General features: G+C 48.8%; 1 protein-coding gene and 1 long non-coding RNA gene across 2 annotated transcripts; both read left to right on the top strand.

Moving 5' to 3' along the window:
- Nucleotides 1-3,614: 3,614 nt before the first annotated feature.
- Nucleotides 3,615-5,889, top strand: LOC144948371 (uncharacterized). The gene is made up of 3 exons (XR_013640146.1): nucleotides 3,615-3,740; nucleotides 4,467-4,527; nucleotides 5,857-5,889. It is a non-coding gene; the product is annotated as an uncharacterized LOC144948371 (long non-coding RNA).
- On the top strand, nucleotides 5,890-12,261 carry LOC144948345 (uncharacterized). The gene is made up of 5 exons (XM_078877773.1): nucleotides 5,890-5,974; nucleotides 6,414-6,617; nucleotides 7,577-8,017; nucleotides 11,656-11,838; nucleotides 12,171-12,261. The coding sequence occupies exons 2-5, from the start codon at nucleotides 6,433-6,435 to the stop codon at nucleotides 12,259-12,261; spliced, it is 900 nt and encodes a 299-aa protein (XP_078733899.1). The 5' UTR covers nucleotides 5,890-5,974; nucleotides 6,414-6,432.
- The last annotated feature ends 9,439 nt before the right edge of the window (nucleotides 12,262-21,700 follow it).

Genomic DNA, 21,700 nt, shown 5'->3' with positions numbered 1-21,700 from the left:
GGTCTGAGCTGCTGAGTTGCTATTGAAGACGCACGAGTGACTCAGAAACGCATGTGCTCAGAGCTGGCTCAAGTTATTTACGGCTTTGAACTGCCTCATCCTGAGCCAGAGCCACAAACCCATATCGCAAACACCAATTGCGCGAAAACCAAAAGAATTCAGAATTGGTGAAAGGAGAGAGAACGTTGAGACTTCCTGCACCAGGTGATGACTCTACGCACGTGGCCTGTAACCCAGCAGTGTGGAGGCAGCCAGGGTTGGTGGATCACACAAAGATCGGAGAAACTCCCTTCCCGTTGTGTGTCGAGGTGCTATAACCCTGGCTTGCCAGGCGATGGCCACGCAGGGAGTGGAATCATCCCCACGTGGTACAGTCTCTGTGGGGATAAAGCATTGCCCCTCCTCACACTCGAGGGTTTTACAATGGCACTCCCGTTTCCTCCCACATGTACAAACGTTCATTGATTGACCGAAAACATCTTAACCCTTTGGCGTTCTGAGATGTTTGCAAGTTGCACGGCGGGACAACGTCTGAAAGTTGTCTCATTCACCGCTGCATCTCGGCAATTTTATTCAGAGAGGCATATCGCCATTGTTTTTTAAGAACATTGTACTCACCCTGCGACATAACCGCACTTTATGATTGCTGGTGCCAGGCTATGCTGCACGGCCCTTCGGCATAGCCTTCTGGGAGCCTCTCTACCGATAAAGTTATTTTATGTTAGTTTTTATTCCTATTGCGTTTTGATGACGTACACGTACGTCATCGGAACGGGAAAGGATTAATATGTAAAGCACCTCATAGCTTGGGCTATTGTTGGCAGCGGCTCACCGCCTCGTTGCTGCCTCCTCGCTTGTCTGTCAATCATCTCGCGCCTGTGTCACTATCTTTCTCTCTCGCGTCGAGAGCGCGTGACGACTGCAGCACGTTGCAAGTCTAAGACGTTATTGTCGTCATTATTATTCAATCGAAATTGTGAACTTCCATTTTTCAGTGCCAGGTACAAAAATTCCGAGGGGATGGGGAGCCGGATTGCATCAGCACTTCAAGAGCAAGACAATGAAGACTCAAACACGATCAATGTCCTGGATCATTTCTGGTTCAGGAGACACTTCTGCATCGTCATGGAGCTGCTGGGGTAGGGGGCGCGCATCGGTCAGCGTCGTTGTTTTGCAGTGCCCACGCTACCGCGTACGTTGTGATATTGCGAAGCCAACATTTGTCTGGGGATGCACATATCTACATGTCACACGTTGGGCTGCAAGCTTCTCTCTTCTCTGTCAGCCCTGACAACTTTTTACGTCGTCTTGCCCACTCGATCAGCCGCGTGGCGGCAGCGCATTGGTCACCCTCGTGGCTCACAGCAAGAAGGGCCTAGGTGTGAGTCCTGACGCGGGCACCTCTCTGTGTGGGTTTTATATATCGTCACTCAGTTCTGTGGAGTGTAAGTCTGTGAGGGCGTGTGTGGGTGTGTCAGTGAAGGGCGTATGGGAGGCTGTAGAGCGCTGTGTTACGAACCTGGAATCCCGAGTTCGATTCCCACTCACGGCCAACACTAGTGATGATTATCTGAACTTGTCCTGGGCCTCCTCCCCTAGGTCGACTCAGCCTCAAATGAGTGCCTGGTGCGGCGTGTAAAATCATCACCACTGGGGAGACAAAGGCGGTCGGACGTGGTGTTGGCGAACCGCCCGCTCATGCGCCGTGCCGCCTTAATAGGTGCTCGCTCAACAGCACTTGCCTCAACATTGTGTTCAGGCTATACGGGGGATCTTTGTCTTTTCCCTTTTTTGAGTGAGGGTTTGAGTGTGAGCACGTGTCAAGTCGGTATGTTCTCTCCCTCGTTCTGGTTACCTTCTAGAAGTGTCGAGGTCCTCACACACCGTGACCATGCCGATCTGTCAGCTGCGCTTTTGTAAAAAAAACGTTTCGGAGCCCGGGACATTTCGCTCCTAGGCTCCTGAGATTTGAAATGCTCTCTGCATGAAGAACTGCGCCTGACCTCAGCGAATCTTCCATTTATAAAGAATCTAAAATCGGACATCTCCTGTGATATTTAGATAAATTAGAGATAAAAACTATATGTACACGTTTTACTGTATGGCGCTCTGAAGCACATTGTTGGGTCTGCTGTGCCTTGTAAAAATTTAAATTATTATAATCAAAATGATTAGAATCATCGCTTGACCCTAGCCCTGACAAATGCAATCGTTTGTTTGCCTCGTTCACAGCGATAGCCTCAAGAAAATCACAAAGGCAGCGAGACTCCAGGGTTTGGAGATGGAGATGGTGATAACATACACCAAGGAAATCCTCAAGTCCCTGCGCCATCTCCGCTCCAAGAACATCGTCCACGCGGACCTCAAGCTGGTGAGTGGACACGGCGCTCAGCGCAACTTCGGTTCGAAGTCGCGTCGGGTTAGGCTGTTTAGGGACCTCGCTCCAGAGAAAAAACCGGGCACGTTGCTCAAAGTGTCACCCGAATCTTGGGAGACAATGAAACGTGAATGAAAGGAATGACTTGCAAAGATGTAAAACGCGTTTTAGCACGTGGTAGAAAGCATTAACTGGATCCGTGCAAGTGTGTGTATTTCTTCCTCAACTCGTTGACACTCACTTCTGCTGGTGGCTCTAACCTTCGTGAGGCTCTTCTGTAGTAGGAGTAGCAGTAGTCATGATTATCATAATTTATTTTTGATGGAGCCACTCTCTACATTGGCGCATCTCAGAGTGCTTTACAAGCGATTAGCAATTGACATCTTATCTCAACACAGCTTTCAGGAAACATCTAATTTCGCTATGACTTACCTGGGCGACACCGTGTGACCCCATCTGTTTAATTTGTATTTTGGCAGCACAAGAACAGTCCACTGCTGGTTGCTGAATGCTCTGAGCATAACCTCTGAATGTGAATCCCTGTTTGCCTCTCTTCGTCTAGGCCAACGTATTGCTCAAGGACACCGTGGCAGGCACCGTGAGGCTCATCGACTTTGAGTCCAGCTTTTTTGTGGGACACCAACGTGAGTGACCTTAACTGCGTGCGTCTGTGAGCAAAGGAGTGTGTGTATGAAACCGCGAGCGATCGCAGCATCTCTGAGGCTTCTCACATCGAGCGCTCAGCTTGGTCTGTGCGAGTGCGGCGAGCGTTTGACGCAGTGCTTGACACACTACGCTGTAAACCCAGGAACCCACGTTCTAGTCCCACTTACGACTAAAAACCGTGGTGAATATTTGAACCGATCCTAGGGGCCTCCCCTATATCGACTCAGACTTAATCGAGTACCTGGTGCGTTGTGTAAACATCAGCACTGATGGAAGCAAAGGCAGCCGGGGCCTGGGAGCCGGCCACACCACCCCCTCGTGTGCCATGTCACCTTTCATAGCTGCTACTCGCTCACAGCAATTGCCACAACAGTCTGTTAAATGCTACACGGGGGATGTGTGTACTAGTGTGTTGATGTGTGTACACGTGTGTGTGACGACATTGCGATGTGATGACACTGTGCGATGATGCTCTTAAAGGTTAAACGAGGATTTTTTTTGTTATTTGTCTTTGCGACATGCAGCCCAAGATATTTGCAGCACCCTGAACATCACGGCTCCGGAGGTGTTTCTGGGCTACCAGTTGAGGTGCACAGTCGACATGTGGGCACTCGGTTGCATGGTGGTGGAAATGGCGACTGGAAGGGCGTTATTCAAGGCCAAGAACGTCACGGAATACCTCCAGTCCTGCATAGAGGTATCGTCCACACGGCGTTTGCTGCGATTCCCCGTTGGTTTGCGGGTTTATGCCACGTGATGATCTCCCGAATTCTAGATTTGAAGCTTTCGTGACTGCAAGGATTCATATTCTTGGGTTTTTTAGGTAAAGTCACGTAGGTAAAAAATTAAAATTAATAAAAGTAAAATAAAATAAAAATAAAATAAAAATCACGATGTTTCGGAGGCAACACAAGCTTCCGTCTTCAGGTGGAACCGTCACAGCATGATAGCTGTATCAAGTTGATCAAATTGATCAGGTGTAACCGTCACAGCACGATAGCTGTATCAAGTTGATCAAGTTGATACAGCAATCGTGCTGTGACGGTTTCACCTGAAGACGGAAGCTTGTGTTGCCTCCGAAACGTCGTGATTTTTATTTTATTTTACTTCTATTAATTTTAATTTTTTACCTACGTGACTTTACCGAAAAAAACCAAGAATATGATCTCCCGAATGGCCGGTGTTTTGCTTTGTGTGTAGAAAGTGTGCGAGATATTATCGTGAAAGTATTAACCATCCTAGGCCGCCACGAGGTCGACTCGGCCTTAAATGAGTAGTTGGCGCCGCGTGTCAAGTGCCTGGTGTCACGTGACCCTTGCGTGTCGTGCCGCCCTTATCTGGTGCCACTCACGAACAGCATTTGCCACGACAGGCCGTTGAGGTTATCTGGGTGACCCCTTGTCTTTGTGCGAACGGTGTGCAGGTCCTGGGAATGCCTCCAGAAAACGTCGTGGACAATGCTCCCCGCAGACAAAAGTACTTTGGTGAGTGGGAGGGACGAGCGATAGAAAGTAGAAATACTCTTAGGTTGTTTCAGTAAAGTCACGTAGGTAAAAAATATAAAAATTAATTAAAATTAATAAAAGTTAAATAAAAAATCACGACGTTTCGGAGGCAACACAAGCTTCCGTCTTTAGGTGGAACCGTCACAGCACGATTGCTGTATCTAGTAAATCTATAAAGAAAGTAGAAAGTTCGATAGGGGCCCAAGGCTGTTGTAGTTTTGGGGGGAGCCCTCTTGGTACATTCAATGAATTCTTCTTCCGCATCTTGATTCCTCATTGATTTCAGGTAAGGCAACTCTGTCGTGATCTGGCCAAATGTTTGTGTCTCTGATAAAACCCTCCATCACCCGACGTGCGGCGTGTGAGCAATTCGCGACATGCCGATTATTTCAGCTCAAACGGCCGTGCGTGGGGTGGGGGGGAGTTTAATATAATTTCTCGTAAATAGGCAAATCTGGCAGCAATTAGATGAGGAAAACTTCCCACTTGAAACTGTGTCAAGCATCCTCAGGACAAGGCCCAGGAAGTCAGAATACAATCCAGAAAAGTTGGCGTCGAATGCCTGTACACCACGTGACAATGTCGATGGTCTTCATGGCAAACACTTGGTCAGATCATCTCGTGGCCAAACCCGACAATCAACTGCGGATCTAAGTGTCCCCTTTCTTCCACTCATGCCTGATGATGCCAAACACTCCATAGTGATTCACCTTTGCTGTTTCAGCTGCTTAAGTTCTCATTTTTTTAAATGCGACGCACGCATCATGAAAGTTAGATCAGAGTCCAGGCAACTTTTTTGTTTCCCTGATAGCGTTATTATCAAAATTAATGTTTTCGTAAATATCGTATTTGCTCTGTCGTTATTCTCGTGCGAGGCTTTCATCGCTGAGGAAGGGGCCACTGTTTTCTACAGCCTGCAGTAGTCTGTGGGTGACCGTTACTGATTTGTAAATCTAACAGGCTGATTTATAACGTCATTTTTTTTATTTGTGCAAAATTTGGGCTCTGATGCGCGCACACAACTAACCGATTCTTTTCCAGTGCCATCACAGGATCTTTAACGTCCACTTGAAAGCAGAGGGCACGTTATATTAGCGCGGTCAATACACCGCGGTAATGATCAGGTTGGCTCTGTCAGATTTGAGAGGCGCACTTCTGCGACGATCAGCGCGATGCGTTCCCGTCGGGCCGTGCCATCGTTGTGCCGCGGCGTTGTGCCTCTGCGCTGCTGCTCGGTGTGTTGTAAGTGAGGGGGCGCGATGCCGTGTCGTGAGACCGCGTTTCTCCCGCCGTGGACGGCTCCCGCAGATCCTCTGGGGAAGCCACTGAACCCCAACAAGGGAGAGGTGACGACGAGTTCTCCGCTTCACTTGTTGCTCAAGGACCAAGACCCAAGATTGTTGAACTTTGTCAGCTGCTGCCTCCGGTAAGAAACGCCTCTCCCTCCCATCAAGGATTCCCGCATTAGTCATTCTCCCCCAAGTGATTGTCAATCGCTCGTTCGTTCCCGGCCCTGACGCCTGCACATTTAGAGTTCATCTCTCCCGGTGGTGGTCGCACGGATTTTTTATTTTTGCACTTTTTCCGTATACATTCCGAAACATGCGGTGAGATTTTTTGGTTACTAGAAGCATTTGATGGGCCACTTTGGCGAGCTGTCATCATGTGTGGACAGGTCGCCTACACTCAGTAGTGCGTTTTACCTGGTTAAAAAAGAGAAATTGACTATTTTAAATGAGCAATTTGCAGTGTAATCTTCGATGTTTTTGGCAAAGTTGGACCATTATGGCGACACACAAAGGCATCAACTCTCATGTCATCGCTCTCACCATGTTCACCACGTGTGTGTCCTTGTGTTCCAACAGATGGGACCCGAATCAGCGAATGACATCTGTAAAGGCGTTGCTTCATAGCTGGCTCCAGAGTACGGGGACACGTGAGCCCAGTCAACAAGGGGCAGCAACAACAAAAACAGCCACCACCACCATCACCACTCCCGGCAGTCTCCAGGGCTCAATCGCTCTGGGCTCGAGAAAAGATGACGCAAACTCTGTAGCCACCGAACGACGGTAAGCCACTCTGAATGTGCGTGTGTCCTTTGTGTGTGTTATTATTACTGTTGTTTTGACACGTGTTGACCCAGGAGTTTAAAGACTTTTCAGGAGGAAACTGCTACGTTCTGTTCGCAGTAGGGAACACGGTTTTGTTGTGCATATCCGAATTGACTACAATATTTTTTTTACATTGGGATGTTTATCCAACACCACTTGCATGGCTGTCGTGGATTCAGCTTTGGAAGAAAGCTGCAGAACCCGAAGGAAAACCACGCAGTCCAGGGGGAGAACATTTCGATCAAACAGAGAAAGTGGCCCAAGTTGGGAATGTAACCCATGACATTATTGCTGTGAGGCTCAAGCGTTCACACTGCACTGCGAGCCTACCACCATCACAACCACGCGGACAATGCAAAACCCACACGTAGATTAGGCTACAAACAGATTTATTTTCCACGATTGATGTTTTGGGTGAGGCCACGTAATGATCAAGCCACATATTATTTTGCCCATGGAAACCCTCCATCACAACATTGGTGGACCAACGCCCGCTTTCAGCCCAGGTACTAAGTCACTTTATACCGTGCGTGAAGGCTACCACCGGGGGTTGGCCCCTTTCAAAATGTGTTGAGGTGAGAATGCGATGCATGTCGCTTCTCACGTGCGACATGTTCTGAGATGCCCCGGCGCGAAGGAGTGTGGCTCTTCCAAACACAAATCACCATCGTGGAAATCTTCCACAATTGTGGAGGTCACATGGCCCAGCGGTAGCGCTCGTTGTCCCTTGTTGGTCGTGGTTTAAAACTGTCCTCCTGCCTTAGTTATTGCTGCTGGCGTATTATAATTATTATTCTAATATTATTAAGCCCGGTTAATCTGACACAAGTTTAAACCAACCTTTGGATGATCGGTAGCTGACTGCAATCTCTGTCGTAGCGGGAGAATAGAACGGTCTCGTGCGCGTCTCTTCGCAGACCAGACCCGGTGCAGGCCTCCTCGCGCACCCAGGCCTCTGTAGAGAAGACAGAGGTTGTGGAGAAGGACGTGGTGAAGGAGTTGAAGGACGAGGAGATGGAGTTGGAGGTGTTGGACAAGGAGAGGTTGGAGGTGGAGCAGAAGATCGGGGAGGAGAATGTGGAGATGGTGGAGTACGACGTGAAGACGAAGGAGGAGGAGGATGATGAAAACGATAAGACACTTGTTCCGGAGGAAGATGATGAGGACGAGAACACATTAGTTCTGGGGGAGGAGGAGACCTTGATGGCAAAGAATGAGAAGACGATGGTGGAGAATGAGAAGATTAAAGAGGAGATGGTGGAGGAAGAGGAGGAAGAGGACGTCGTGTTGGAGAAGGACAAGGAGGAGATGGAGGAGATGGTGGTGATCGCGGAGGGAGAAAACAAGAAGAAGAGGCGGTCTCGAATGGCTCGCGCGGGAAGAGCGATCCGCTCATTCTGCTGCTCTGCAGAGGCAGGGCGACTACAGAGTAGCCATGGGTAGCAAAGGCAGTCGAGGTGGTGATGGTCCTAGTTTATTCGTTTCAACAAAACCACTATCACATATGTAATAAAGCTCGTTGAGACGACTTCTGGAATCCGTCTTTAATTCAACTTATGTTACAGTTACGTCCGGGGTGTCAACCTCCGGTCACGGAGGGGCGGGGGTTTGATCTTCGGTCAACCCCTACCAACCTCGCTCTCTCTCGGCTGCCCCCTGTCGGCCCGTGAGCGTGGCGGCAGGTCAGCTGCCGACAGCGCCTTATACTGGTTGGAACCTCCTGGTTACACCAGCCCACAGGGGATTATTGTGTCCGTCCGTCCGTCGTGCAGGGAGGGGCTGGGTGGGGAGGGAGGGGCTGCGTGGGGAGGGGAGGGTGGGGCTGGGTGCGGTGGGGAGGGGCTGGATGGGGAGGGTGGGGCTGGGTGGGGTGGGGAGGTGCTGGGTGGGGAGGGTGGGGCTGGGTGCGGTGGGGAGGGGCTGGGTGGGGAGGGTGGGGAGGGGCTGGTCACCCCGTGGTGCCGAATTGTGCCCGCCCTCACAGTCGGGCATATTTGCGGAATACACCACGCCGCCGTTGACCCTGGCCATTGACCGAGCAACCCGACGTTCCTACCAGCTCCCTCCGCAGGAATGTGTTTATGGCGCAACATCTGCATCCTTCCACTGATGTGAAAATTAGTGTGAGGTAAGCTCACACTAATTTTTGGTGCTGAATTCTCAAACCTAGAATCTCAACACTGCCAGCTCAGTGCTTTGACACAGCCTGAGTCACCGGCCACTCGACACGTTATTTAAACAAGGCACAACAATAAGACTGAATTTCATTTATTTTTTAACAAACTGCATTCGTAGTGGGTAGCACACAATTATCACTTAAAGTGTTCACATCATAAACAATACTTATTGTTAAATAACCTAAACACAAGTAACAACATGCAGATTATATCATGCATGAGGATGAAGCTGCAATGACTGCAGGAATTCATCTTCTTGGTTCTTTCGGTAAAGTCACGTAGAAGGGAAATAATAAAATAATAAAAATAGAACATAATAAAAATACAATTCTTACGACGTTTCGGCCACAACGCAAGCAGCCGTCCTCAGGTGAAGAACAGGTCTGTCGGAAAGACAGCGTCTGAATGAACACCACCAAGCTTGGCAGCGTATATTTAAGCTGGGTTAGAGGAGGAAGGACGCCTTGACAAAGGAAACGTCGTGAGATTTGTATTTTATTATGTTTTATTTTTATTCTTTTATTAGTTCCCTTCTACGTGACTTTACCGAAAGAACCAAGAAGAAGAGTGGGCCGTGTGAAGGCTGCTACTATCTTCCACTCCGACTTGTCGATCACCAGTACCAGCGGTGTCAAGATCAATGCTCGCAACAAGTGGAGTGCCGAGCGGCTAAAACACATCAAGTTGGCACAGTAGGTGGCACAGGTGGTGCATCTGCCAGTCACCTATGGCACATGGGTCAGTCCCGTGATCTACCTCGATGTTCACCTGTGTATATATTCACCTGTACGTCCTTGTGTGTGTATTTACCTGTGGTATGTGTATTCACGTGTGTGTCTGTTAACTGTTGCATATGTTTAACTATGTGTTCACGTGTGTGTACACCTGTATGTGTGTTCGCGTGTGTTCGCCTGAGCATTTTTTCACCTGTGGTCGCCCGTGTGTTTGTTCATCTGTGTGTTTGTATGTGTGCATTCGTGTGTTCTCCTGGAGAGTTGTAGTGTAGTGATTAGTGCACTGCGATATGAACCCAGCCGGCCAGGTTCGATTCCTGCACACGATCAATAACTTTGGCGAATATTTTAACCGGTCATGGGCCTCCCCCAGATCGACTCAGCCTCAAATGAGTACCTGGTGCGGTGTGTAAACATCGCCACTGGGGAGACAAAGACGGCCGGGCGTGGTGCTAGCCACCCACCCCCTCGCGTGTCATTGCGGCCTTCATAGGTGCTTGCTAATAGCCCTGCTCCTAGCAGTCTGTGAAGGCTACACGGGGGATCTTTGCTGTGTCGTCACCTGTACGTCTATTCACCTTCGTGTAGGTTCACCTGCGGGAGTGTTAAACCCTGGGTGTGTTAACCTGTGCGTTCACCTGTGGGGTGCTGTGTTTGGTCGGGGTGGTGGAGTTGGCAGGGGTGGGGGTGGTAGGGGTGGTTAAGTTGGAGGGTGAGTTTGTAGGGGTGGAAGTGGCAGGGCTGATAGAGTTGGTAGGGGTGGTGGAGTTGGTAGGGGTGGAGTTGGTAGGGGTGGAGGTGGCAGGGGTGGTGGAGTTGGTGGGTGAGTTGGTCGGGGTGGTGGAGTTGATGGGTGAGTTGGTAGGGGTGGTGGGGGTGGTAGGGGTTGTGGAGTTGGTGGGTGAGTTGGTGGGGTAGTGGAGTTGGTAGGGGTGCTAGAGTTGGTGGGTGAGATGGTCGTGGTGTGGGAGGCATCGAGCCGGTCTTTGAGTCGGGATCTCGGTGTTCTGACCACGCTCGCTGGGTGGCGCTCGCGCCAAGTCTATTCCCTGCTGCAGCCTCTCAGATTAGCGACAACCACCACAGCTGTCAAGCACCACTGCCAGCACCGCCACCGCCACTACCACCACAACCAAAACCAACCACTTGTTGAAGCCATCACCAGCACCACCACAGCCATCACCAGGACCACCACCAAAGACCCCCACCCTGGCTCGCCTTAACAGCAGTGCCGGATTAAGCTAGTGCGGGACCTGTAGCATGATGTTATAAAGGGGCCCTAAATAAAAAAAAACACGTAAATATTAAAACACATACATTTTAACTTGCAAAATAAAGTAATTGTAATTTTTTCATTTGCTATACAGCCAGATAATACGACAAATCGCTAATCTTAAACACCCAGTCGTCCGTCAAAGTTGAAGGCGGTATAGTACTATAGTAATAGAGCAGGTGCAGAATCACTGAACCGGAATTGATAGCTCGAAAGCATTTAGCGCGGGGCCCTCGGAAGTGCGGGGCCCGTAGCATTATGTAGCTACTTCACGTGTAGCTACTACATGTGTAGCTACTACATGTGTAGCTACTACACGTGTAGCTACTTGTGCTACGAGGATAACCCGGCACTGCTTAACAGACTAGGAGCAAGTGCCGTTGACGAGCGCCTATGAAGGCCGGCATGGCACTCCAGGGGGTGGGGGGGCAGAACCACGCCCGGCCGCCTTTGTCTCCCGAGTGGCGATGTTTACACACCGCACCAGGTACTCGTTTTAGACATGGGGGGGGGGGGGTACCCAAGACCGGTTCACATAATCATCACTGATGTCGATGGTGAGTGGGAATTGAACTCTGGGGCGTTAAACCACTACCTTACCGCTTAACCACCACCACCAACACCACCAGCCCTACCAAACCACCATCCCAAGTTTGCAGCATTACTGCCGCTCGATCCGCTCACGTGACAGAGGACAAGAGCGGGGAACTTCCGAGGATGTCCGTCTGACCGTCTGGCGAGGATGACAAGACGTTCCCTTTACACCGCAGCGCTCTCTCTCTCGCGCTCTCTCTCGCGCTAATGTTTTCCAGCGTCCACGCCGTCTCCACCCCCGCGACCAGCTGTGTGCAGACCCCGGGGGGGGGGGGTCCAACCCGGCTTGCGTCCCGCCCGCCCAACCCGCGGCAAGAGTCGGAGCCCACCCGAAACGCCGCGGCGCTGTTGCTGCTGCTGGTGGTGGAAGCACACCTGGTGCTGAGCCAGAGATCCCAGAGGTTCCTCTTGGGTTCAAGTCCTGGTACCTGGCGTGCTTTTTTCCCCCTTCCTATAGCTGGGCTTCAGTGGCTGTCGCATTTGTAATGGTCCTGTCGGAGACCCCGAGCTTACTGTGATGAGATCATGGGTTCAAGCCTCTATAAAGGAGTTCTTTACGGCCATGCCACTTGTCAGAGCCACAGAGCTTTGATGAGATGCTCTGTTCGAGCCTTGGGGCTGAATGTGCATCTATCAGTGGGGTCATAAGTGGCCATTCCACTTTTCAGAGACGGGGTCACTGCTGCTGAGATGTTGGGTACGAACCAAAGGCATCGTGTTCGATGGCTCACAGTGACCACGTCCGAGACTCTGACCGACCACTGTTGAAGCACGACCTCGATTCCTGGCTGAAGCCACTGCACGTGGATGTGGAGTCACTCTGAAGGGCTTCATTATGGCTGTACAGGGTCCGCACAGGCTGTGTCAGAGACAATGAGTCCTTGCCCGGTCTCTCTCTCTCTGTGTCGATCTTCCAAGTGCCGCTCGACTGAAGCGAGCAATGGGAGCAGTGCTCGCCCCATTGGGGGTGCTGAGCTATCGAAGGACACGACCACACATTGCCATGGCAAGTTACTGGTCTACACACTGCCATGGCAAGTTACCGGTCTACACATTGCCATGGCAAGTTACTGGTCTACACACTGCCATGGCAAGTTACCGGTCTACACATTGCCATGGCAAGTTACTGTCTACACATTGTCATGGCAAGTTACTGTTCTACACATTGCCATGGCAAGTTACTGTCTACACATTGTCATGGCAAGTTACTGTCTACATATTGCCATGGCAAGTTACTGGTCTACACACTGCCATGGCAAGTTACCGGTCTACACATTGCCATGGCAAGTTACTGTTCTACACACTGCCATGGCAAGTTACTGGTCTACACATTGCCATGGCAAGTTACTGGTCTACACACTGCCATGGCAAGTTACCGGTCTACACATTGCCATGGCAAGTTACTGGTCTACACACTGCCATGGCAAGTTACCGGTCTACACATTGCCATGGCAAGTTACTGTTCTACACATTGCCATGGCAAGTTACTGGTCTACACATTGCCATGGCAAGTTACTGGTCTACACACTGCCATGGCAAGTTACCGGTCTACACATTGCCATGGCAAGTTACTGGTCTACACACTGCCATGGCAAGTTACCGGTCTACACATTGCCATGGCAAGTTACTGTCTACACATTGTCATGGCAAGTTACTGTTCTACACATTGCCATGGCAAGTTACTGTCTACACATTGTCATGGCAAGTTACTGTCTACATATTGCCATGGCAAGTTACTGGTCTACACACTGCCATGGCAAGTTACCGGTCTACACATTGCCATGGCAAGTTACTGTTCTACACATTGCCATGGCAAGTTACTGGTCTACACATTGCCATGGCAAGTTACTGGTCTACACATTGCCATGGCAAGTTACTGGTCTACACATTGCCATGGCAAGTTACTGTCTACACATTGTCATGGCAAGTTACTGTCTACACACTGCCATGGCAAGTTACTGGTCTACACATTGCCATGGCAAGTTACCGGTCTACACATTGCCATGGCAAGTTACTGTCTACACACTGCCATGGCAAGTTACCGGTCTACACATTGCCATGGCAAGTTACTGTCTACACACTGCCATGGCAAGTTACTGGTCTGCACATTGCCATGGCAAGTTACTGGTCTACATATTGCCGTGGCAAGTTACCGGTCTACACATTGCCATGGCAAGTTACTGTCTACACACTGCCATGGCAAGTTACTGTCTACACACTGCCATGGCAAGTTACTGTCTACACACTGCCATGGCAAGTTACTGGTCTACACATTGCCATGGCAAGTTACTGTCTACACATTGCCATGGCAAGTTACTGTCTACACATTGCCATGGCAAGTTACTGGTCTGCACATTGCCATGGCAAGTTACTGTCTACACATTGCCATGGCAAGTTACTGTCTACACACTGCCATGGCAAGTTACTGGTCTGCACATTGCCATGGCAAGTTACTGTCTACACATTGCCATGGCAAGTTACTGTCTACACACTGCCATGGCAAGTTACTGGTCTACACATTGCCATGGCAAGTTACTGGTCTACACATTGCCGTGGCAAGTTACTGGTCTACACATTGCCGTGGCAAGTTACCGGTCTACATATTGCCGTGGCAAGTTACTGGTCTACACATTGCCATGGCAAGTTACTGTCTACATACTGCCATGGCAAGTTACAGGTCTACACATTGCCATGGCAAGTTACAGGTCTACACATTGCCATGGCAAGTTACTGTCTACATATTGCCGTGGCAAGTTACAGGTCTACACATTGCCATGGCAAGTTACAGGTCTACACATTGCCATGGCAAGTTACTGTCTACATATTGCCGTGGCAAGTTACAGGTCTACATATTGCCGTGGCAAGTTACTGGTCTACACATTGCCGTGGCAAGTTACGGGTCTACACATTGCCGTGGCAAGTTACTGGTCTACACATTGCCATGGCAAGTTACTGGTCTACACATTGCCGTGGCAAGTTACTGTCTACACATTGCCATGGCAAGTTACAGGTCTACACATTGCCGTGGCAAGTTACTGGTCTACACATTGCCGTGGCAAGTTACTGGTCTACACATTGCCGTGGCAAGTTACTGTCTACACATTGCCGTGGCAAGTTACGGGTCTACCAGACTGCTGTTGACTTACGACAGTGTGCAGTTCGTGTTATCAGACACGAAGGGATGTTGACGACGGGCTGAACCAATCAGGGCCGGATTGAGGCGCGGGGTTTTAGGGGCTGAAGCCCAGAGGCCTCAGCCAGCTGGAGGGCCTCCAGAGATGAAGTGAAAAGTGATTTAATTTGTGAATACCGAATTTTATTTGTTGTTAGTCGTGTAAAAATACAATTTATTTTCCTTTAACTTTGTTTTCCTTTTGAAAATATTACTGGGGCCCCCATAGTACCTGTAGACCAGGGGCCTACAACATCTTAATCCGCCTCTGAAGCCAATGCCTGACTAGGATTTGAACTTGTGACCTTCCGATTGGGAGTTGAGTGCTCCAACCACTGCACCACCCATCCGGGCAGCCTGCAAGCACGCTGCAAATAAAAAGCGATTACACGCGCATATCTACGTCCATTAGGGCTGGAACGATGCAAGGTTCGTGCATCGTGAAAATTGATTATTGACCCGAATGATTAATTGATGCATTGATTTGAATTGATTGTTCGTGATTGCAGGAATTGCATGCACCAAGGATGCCAATTTTATGATATTGTTAAGTTTATACGCAAAGGGATACAGCACAAGGGAGTTGGACAATGTGATGCTGACGACGAGATGGATAAGCTGGGACAAATAAAATAAATACAACGTGGATAGGGTTGCCACCTGTTACGCAGACGAAAGCACTCGACATGTTTCTTAGCCTAGGTCGATCAAAACTGTGCAGTGTCCCGTTTTAAAGTTCCACAGAAAAGCCACCAGATCTCGGAACAAATACATTTCTACCACCCGACACACAGATGCCAATTCCCAGACTGCACCGGGTGAAACTCAGACACGCGGCAACCCTCGATGTGAATCAAACAGCGCAAAACCATACAGCAAGTGAGATACAAACAGGGGACAGGAAGGTACAGCAAATCACCACAGCAGTGTTTCCCAAATGTTTTAGCAAAACTAAAATTAGAATGTGGAGAGATCGGACTGAAGGGGCAATTTTCCTCGAGCCTTTGCACAAAAGAGGGCTCCACAGCAGCTCTGTTCTTCTGTCACGAATGAGCAAAGGGCATCCCGCGTGAAGTTCAGACCAGGCCTCCAAGGGAATCTCTGGACAGCCCTGGGTTGAGCTTGCAAAATTACGCGCGATATCTCAATGTGACAGCACAAAATAAGAAATGGAAAAAGAGTGTCAACATTTCACTGGATGAAGTAGGCGTCGGCGTGCATTACAACGGCACGGGAGCAGTACCGAGGACATGGAGGAACAGGAATGAGAAAATAAATCTGTCGCAACCTCAGCGGCTAACACCGAGTGAGCAAAGCCACTTGCAGCCACGCGCAAAGAGCAATGTATTATATTTTGATTTAAAGCTTTCGTGACTGCAGGGATTCATATTCTTTCGGTAAAGTCACGTAGAAGCGAAATAATAAAATAATAAACAATATAAAACAATAAAATAGTGAGAATTTTATTCTGTTACATTATAAAACAATAAAATAGTGATAATTTTATTGTTTTATATTTCTTTATTATTTTATTATTTCCCTTCTACGTGACTTTACCGAAAGAACCAAGAAGAACATGTATTATAGCTAACGTAGAGTTTTTCATCAAACCAGAACCCGTGTCCCAAATATGGGGTCCTTTCCCATTAATATCAGTTCACCAGCATTGGTGTAAGCAGTCGCGACTGCTGATGAGACGCTGGATGTCGAAATCAGTCCAGAGTTTCCATGTAGTATTTAAACCAATCATTTAAAAAAAGATAACTCTAAGAAGGCCGTGTGGCCGAGGAGATATGTAAAAATAAAACGTTCAGTTTGAATGTGGATGGGGCAGATATGGGGAATGGGGCATATCGCATGGAAGTAATTGCCTCTAAAAAAAAAAGACAAACTCGGCCTCAGAGTTTGAATCCAGGACCTTTGCAATGCTGGCTCGGCGAGCTGATAACCAACATTATGAGTCTCGAGAGCCACCCTATAAAATATGAGGCATGGTTCGTTCTGGCGTTCAGCTTCAGCCACACGGAACGCACCAATTCTCATGTGTGGGGGGTGGGGGGGCGAGGCGGAGGAGTGTAGGGGAATGTTTTTTTTCTGCCTATCTCGCCCGGGCTCGGGTGCTCTGGCCAAACTTTTGGTGCAACATAATTTATTGGTGCAGGCAGCAGTTAAAAGAGAGGGGTGAAAAAAAAACCCCCCGAAATTCCCTCTCGCGAAAGGTTCGCGTGCTAATGTTTAGGCGATTAAATAAATGAACGCGCGCGCGCAATGCGTGAAATGCTTGTAACATTTGCTTTTGGCTTTTTTCTTTTCCTTGCAGCAGCAGGAGCAGCTGCAGGGCTGGCGTGGGTCTGGTCAGAGCTGCTCGACTCAATAGTCCTAAGGTTATGAGTTCAAATCCCAGGTTGAGAGTTGGCTCAACCCACCATAGCTGCAAGAGGATGAACTTAGTCAAGGATCGACTTCAGCAGTGGCTCGATCTGTTATGGTCGGTCGGTAATTCTCTGCTAACCACTCGGCCTTAAACTCCCCCCAATGGTTCTTGCTATCGGCTACCCGCTCCTCATGTTCCGAGTTCAGGCTCAAGACCAGGCTCAAGACTTTGTCCGCCTTGTCCATCTCGTTGTCTCCGTCCATCGTCTCTCTGTGCTGCGTCCGTCTGCAAATGAACATGCCATTCGCAAAGCGTCGCCACTCTTGTTGCATGTCATTGCCATGAATCACACAAAATAATTGCTTGGGCAAGCAATCTGACGCACGGGTGAGTCACTTGGGTCAAGAATCAATTTCCCTCGACGCAGTGGATGCATGACCTAGGCCAGGGGTCGGCAACCAAAACCACGAGAAAAGACTTTGGTTTTTAATTCGGTAAAACAAAAAAACTCGGTGCACGTGACCACGAGACTGTGGCCCTTAATAAACACGTGACCACGAGGGGGCGGTCCTTAATAAACACGTGACCACGAGGCGGTGGTCCTTAATAAACACGTGACCACGAGGCGGTGGTCCTTAATAAACACGTGACCACGAGGGTGTGGTCCTCAATAAACACGTGACCACGATGGTGTGGTCCTCATTAAACACGTGACCACGAGGCGGTGGTCCTTAATAAACACGTGACCACGAGGGTGTGGTCCTCAATAAACACGTGACCACAAGGGGGTGGTCCTTAATAAACACGTGACCACAAGGCGGTGGCCCTTAATAAACACGTGACCACGAGGCGGTGGTCCTCATTAAACACGTGACCACGAGGCGGTGTGGTCCTCAATAAACAGCGGGCCATCTGCAGGCGCTGGAAAACAAAAACAAAGTTATTTTTTTTTGTTACAGCGTTTGGACTGGCCTCGCTATTTTGTGTGGATGTCGGAAGGTTTTTTCGGTGCACAGCTGAAAATTTGGGAGTGGAACACACTTCGAATCATCATCGCACATTTATAAACGAGACACGATGCTCGCAAACCAATGCCGCGGGGAAAAGCTTCGGAACGCTTCTCTCCTTGGCCAAGGCCATTCGGGGGTGGGGGGGGTGGTGAAAGCCATGTTTATAGAGTAGAATGTTAAGCCGTGTAGCGGAAAGTGATGCCATGAACTATTCGACCTATGCTCACTGAGACCGAGGTTCCGATGGTTACTGATGTTGTGTAGAATTGCCATTGTGCGTGCACAATTACAAAAGAGTCAAAGTGATTCCTTGCACAAATGAGCATTGAGTTGATGCTCATTTATACATTTACAGCTCTGAGGAAGTGGTGTAAAGTCTGCATTCGTATGGCGGAGGCGACTCTATCCATTGCACAACCACTGTTGGCTTCCCCACAAATTGACACTTATTTGATCGACCCCCAAGATTTGGGCAGGTGAATGAAGTGGGAGCTCCAGGACTCGTTCAGATATCGCCACCGAAGTTAACCGCGGCTGAGAATCGATCTCTGTTAACCGGAATCGTAGCTCAATGCACTAACCACTGCGTGACTGGTTCAGTTAATTGGCTAGGACCAATGTCGGTGTATGTTGTCAGCGTTGGGAAAAAATACCAGAGAAAACCAGGAGGAAACCTCTGTCGGAACAGGGAGAGACCATGCAATTCCCACACACGAGCGGCACCACTGTGCCAGCCTACTGGCAATACGAACACATTGATATAAATCATAATGTAAGCTCAAAACATAGAGTTTCGTAGCCAATACCATGATCCATATTTTGTTTAGGGCGACGTCGTAATTTTGCATGCCAAAATTATTGTCATTAACCCTAAACCAGCTGACAGTCTTGTCGCGTTTACATTTCCGTGTATAAATAATAATGTCTTTGTAAACATGACAATCTTGTCGGATGGTGGACAGTTAATGACGAGAATTTTGGCATGAAACTAGCATGTGGCCCTAACCTAAACACCCAACGTGGATCATAAACTAAAGAGGCAATTGGTAAAATTTTAATGTGAACTGCATCGTGGGACAGCGGTGACCTGTGCAGTGGCCACTGTTGCTCTGAAGCGGGGCCCTGGCATTTGCCCAACGGTAGCGTATTCGCTGCCTGCCGTGATTGTGTCAACCATGAACACGTGCCGTCTGCTACACAGCGGACGTTAATTTAACACACTGTAGGGCTTTCGCAACCAATAGTATCCATAATAGAGGCTTTTGGGTTAGATCGCACCTCTCAGGCTCACCTGCCCTTTGGATTGCACTCTCATGTTCACGTCCTTTGGATTGCACTCTCATGATGCTAATCTCTCATTAACACTGCTGTTGTGCACATATGCGGGGATGATGCTCTTATGCGGTGACGGAAGCTCATTCATGCGCATCTCCCTCCCTAATCCCTCTCTCCCTAATCTCCCCCATTAACACAACTGACGTGCTTGCGTCCGGGGATGGAATTCCTTTCCAGCTCAGACCCCGCCTGCTTGCCCATCGCATCATAAATAACCTCCTTGTTGTAACAGCTCTCTTGCTGGTTCAGCAGTTCCACTGCTGGATTATATTTTTTCCGCCTGAGGACGACCGCTTGTGTTGCGATCGAAACGTCGTGATTTATTTTATTATATTTTTTACCTACGTGACTTTACCGAAAGAACCAAAGAGTATAAACATAAATGTGTCGTTAAACCCGCCACCACCCGACACAGCCAATTGGTAAGGGTTGTCACGTAAACAAATCATGACAATTTGTTACCAGTACAGCACACAATTCTAGTAAGACGTTCCACCAGTAATTACAACCAGCATCATCAGGCAACAGCCAGAGTTATGGAGAAATCTTCCTGTTTCGGTCTTAGAGGGATAAGGCCACAGGGGGGCGGGGCTAGGGGGGGTTAATGTATGAATATAATTTCCAATGGATAACCATTACCGGTTGGGTTATTCACAGTGGATGTTCACGCCGCGTTCGTTCGTTTGACGAAGAGCGCCAGGCCACTGTGCGTCGGCGGCGTGGTACAAATTGACCCCCGATAGAATTTCAGCGGCCTGTGGCCGCCTTATTCTGGATCCTGCGGAGGGCTTCTCACCCGTCACCCCCACTGATGTCTTGTTTTTCCCCCCCCCCCATGTGTGCAGATACTACTGACTCTATTTTACGTAGGGTGATAAGTATAATAGTCAGATACTACTGACTCGATTGTATGCAGGGTGTGTAGGTATATATAGAGCCAGTAGCTACTACTACTGACTATTGTATGTAGGGTGATAGTACAATAGTCAGATACTACTGACTCTATTGTATGCAGGGTCTGTAGGCCGAAAGAGTCACTTACAAAATACAAAAATTTGGGGGTATGTGTGAAAAATATTTTGGCGGGAGGGAGGGGGTCGAAAATTGTTGTAAACCTGTTGGATCAACTTTCCCTAACTTTTTGATTCAGGCCATCTGAAAGGATCATATCATTTAGTTGACGGGCAAATGGACAGACGGAATGCAAACTTTTACAATAGAGTTCAAAAACTGACACTGCAAAGGATTTAATTGGGAAACGCAGCACAATCGTCGCCCTCTACTGCAAACAAATTAACGAAACCCTCCTGAAAGAAAGAGACTGGAGATTCAGGGAGTGGGAACTTATCAGAGACTGTGCCATAACACGGGAATGTGGAATTTCCACCACTGGCCGCCGATTAAAACAATCACTACCCCGCACTCGATTAAAACAATCGCCACCCCGCACTAATTTGAGCGAGGAGACACCTCAACCTTTATTAAAGTTATCTGCCACTTTGATCTACGTAGAATTTCAAAGGCTACCTCCCTGTGCCTATCAATCGCCTACCAGTCGAATGCAAAAAAAAACTAAAAACGTTTGCTCAATAAGAATCAAATGTTCATGAACCCATACATAATCTAATCTGTTTGAAGTGGCACAAGGAAAATTTCTTGGCAACGACTTCAAACTGTGAACAGCTGTACTAAGCGAGAGCTTGCCTCAAAGCTGACAGGCATTTGTGTTTTTGATGCCACGAAAAAGGTCCGAATTTTACTTGTTTCATGTTGGCAATGAGTGGAATGCACATTTTTTTTTGCTGCAATATTTCATACGGACCTTGGTATCGCTCGATTATTTTGAAGGTGCGCGTGCCACTTTAGGCAAGTCACTGCCCCCACCGGCATGCTTGCGTTGAGATGATCGCAGAAAACGCAGCGTTCGCTCGATTTACCTGTCTGCTCAAGCCATGTGCTTGTCACATAATTTCTGCCTTCTAAGCTACATTTGCTGTGTGTGGCGCGCGCGATCCCCGTTGCAAACACAGTCGAGGGCCAAGTTCAATCCCTGCTTCTCGGTTTTATTTTGTTCTTTCTCTCCCAAGTGGGGTGCGTCATGCCCGTCAGAAATATTGACACAGCACCGTTGGAACACCTTTGTTCGAGCTGTTCATAACTTCAGCCAGCGCTGCTAAATTCCTGGGTTCGAGCCCTGGGTCTGTGTCTCACAGGGGCATGGCTGCGTTACAGATGCTCAGTGGGCACCATAGAAACATGAGTTTAAGCTTTAGTGCCAGCTATCTTAACCAGGAGGTTCATGAGTTCTGCACTGGAGACAGTCAGACAGCCCGACTGCGATCCAGGGTTGACTTTAATGGCTCTGGAACTGG

The sequence above is a fragment of the Lampetra fluviatilis genome, chromosome 49 (genome assembly GCF_964198595.1).
Source record: "Lampetra fluviatilis chromosome 49, kcLamFluv1.1, whole genome shotgun sequence".
Lineage (NCBI taxonomy): Eukaryota > Metazoa > Chordata > Hyperoartia > Petromyzontiformes > Petromyzontidae > Lampetra > Lampetra fluviatilis.
The sequence above is the reverse complement of the archived record's forward strand: the minus strand, read 5'-3'. Positions and strand labels throughout refer to the sequence as shown.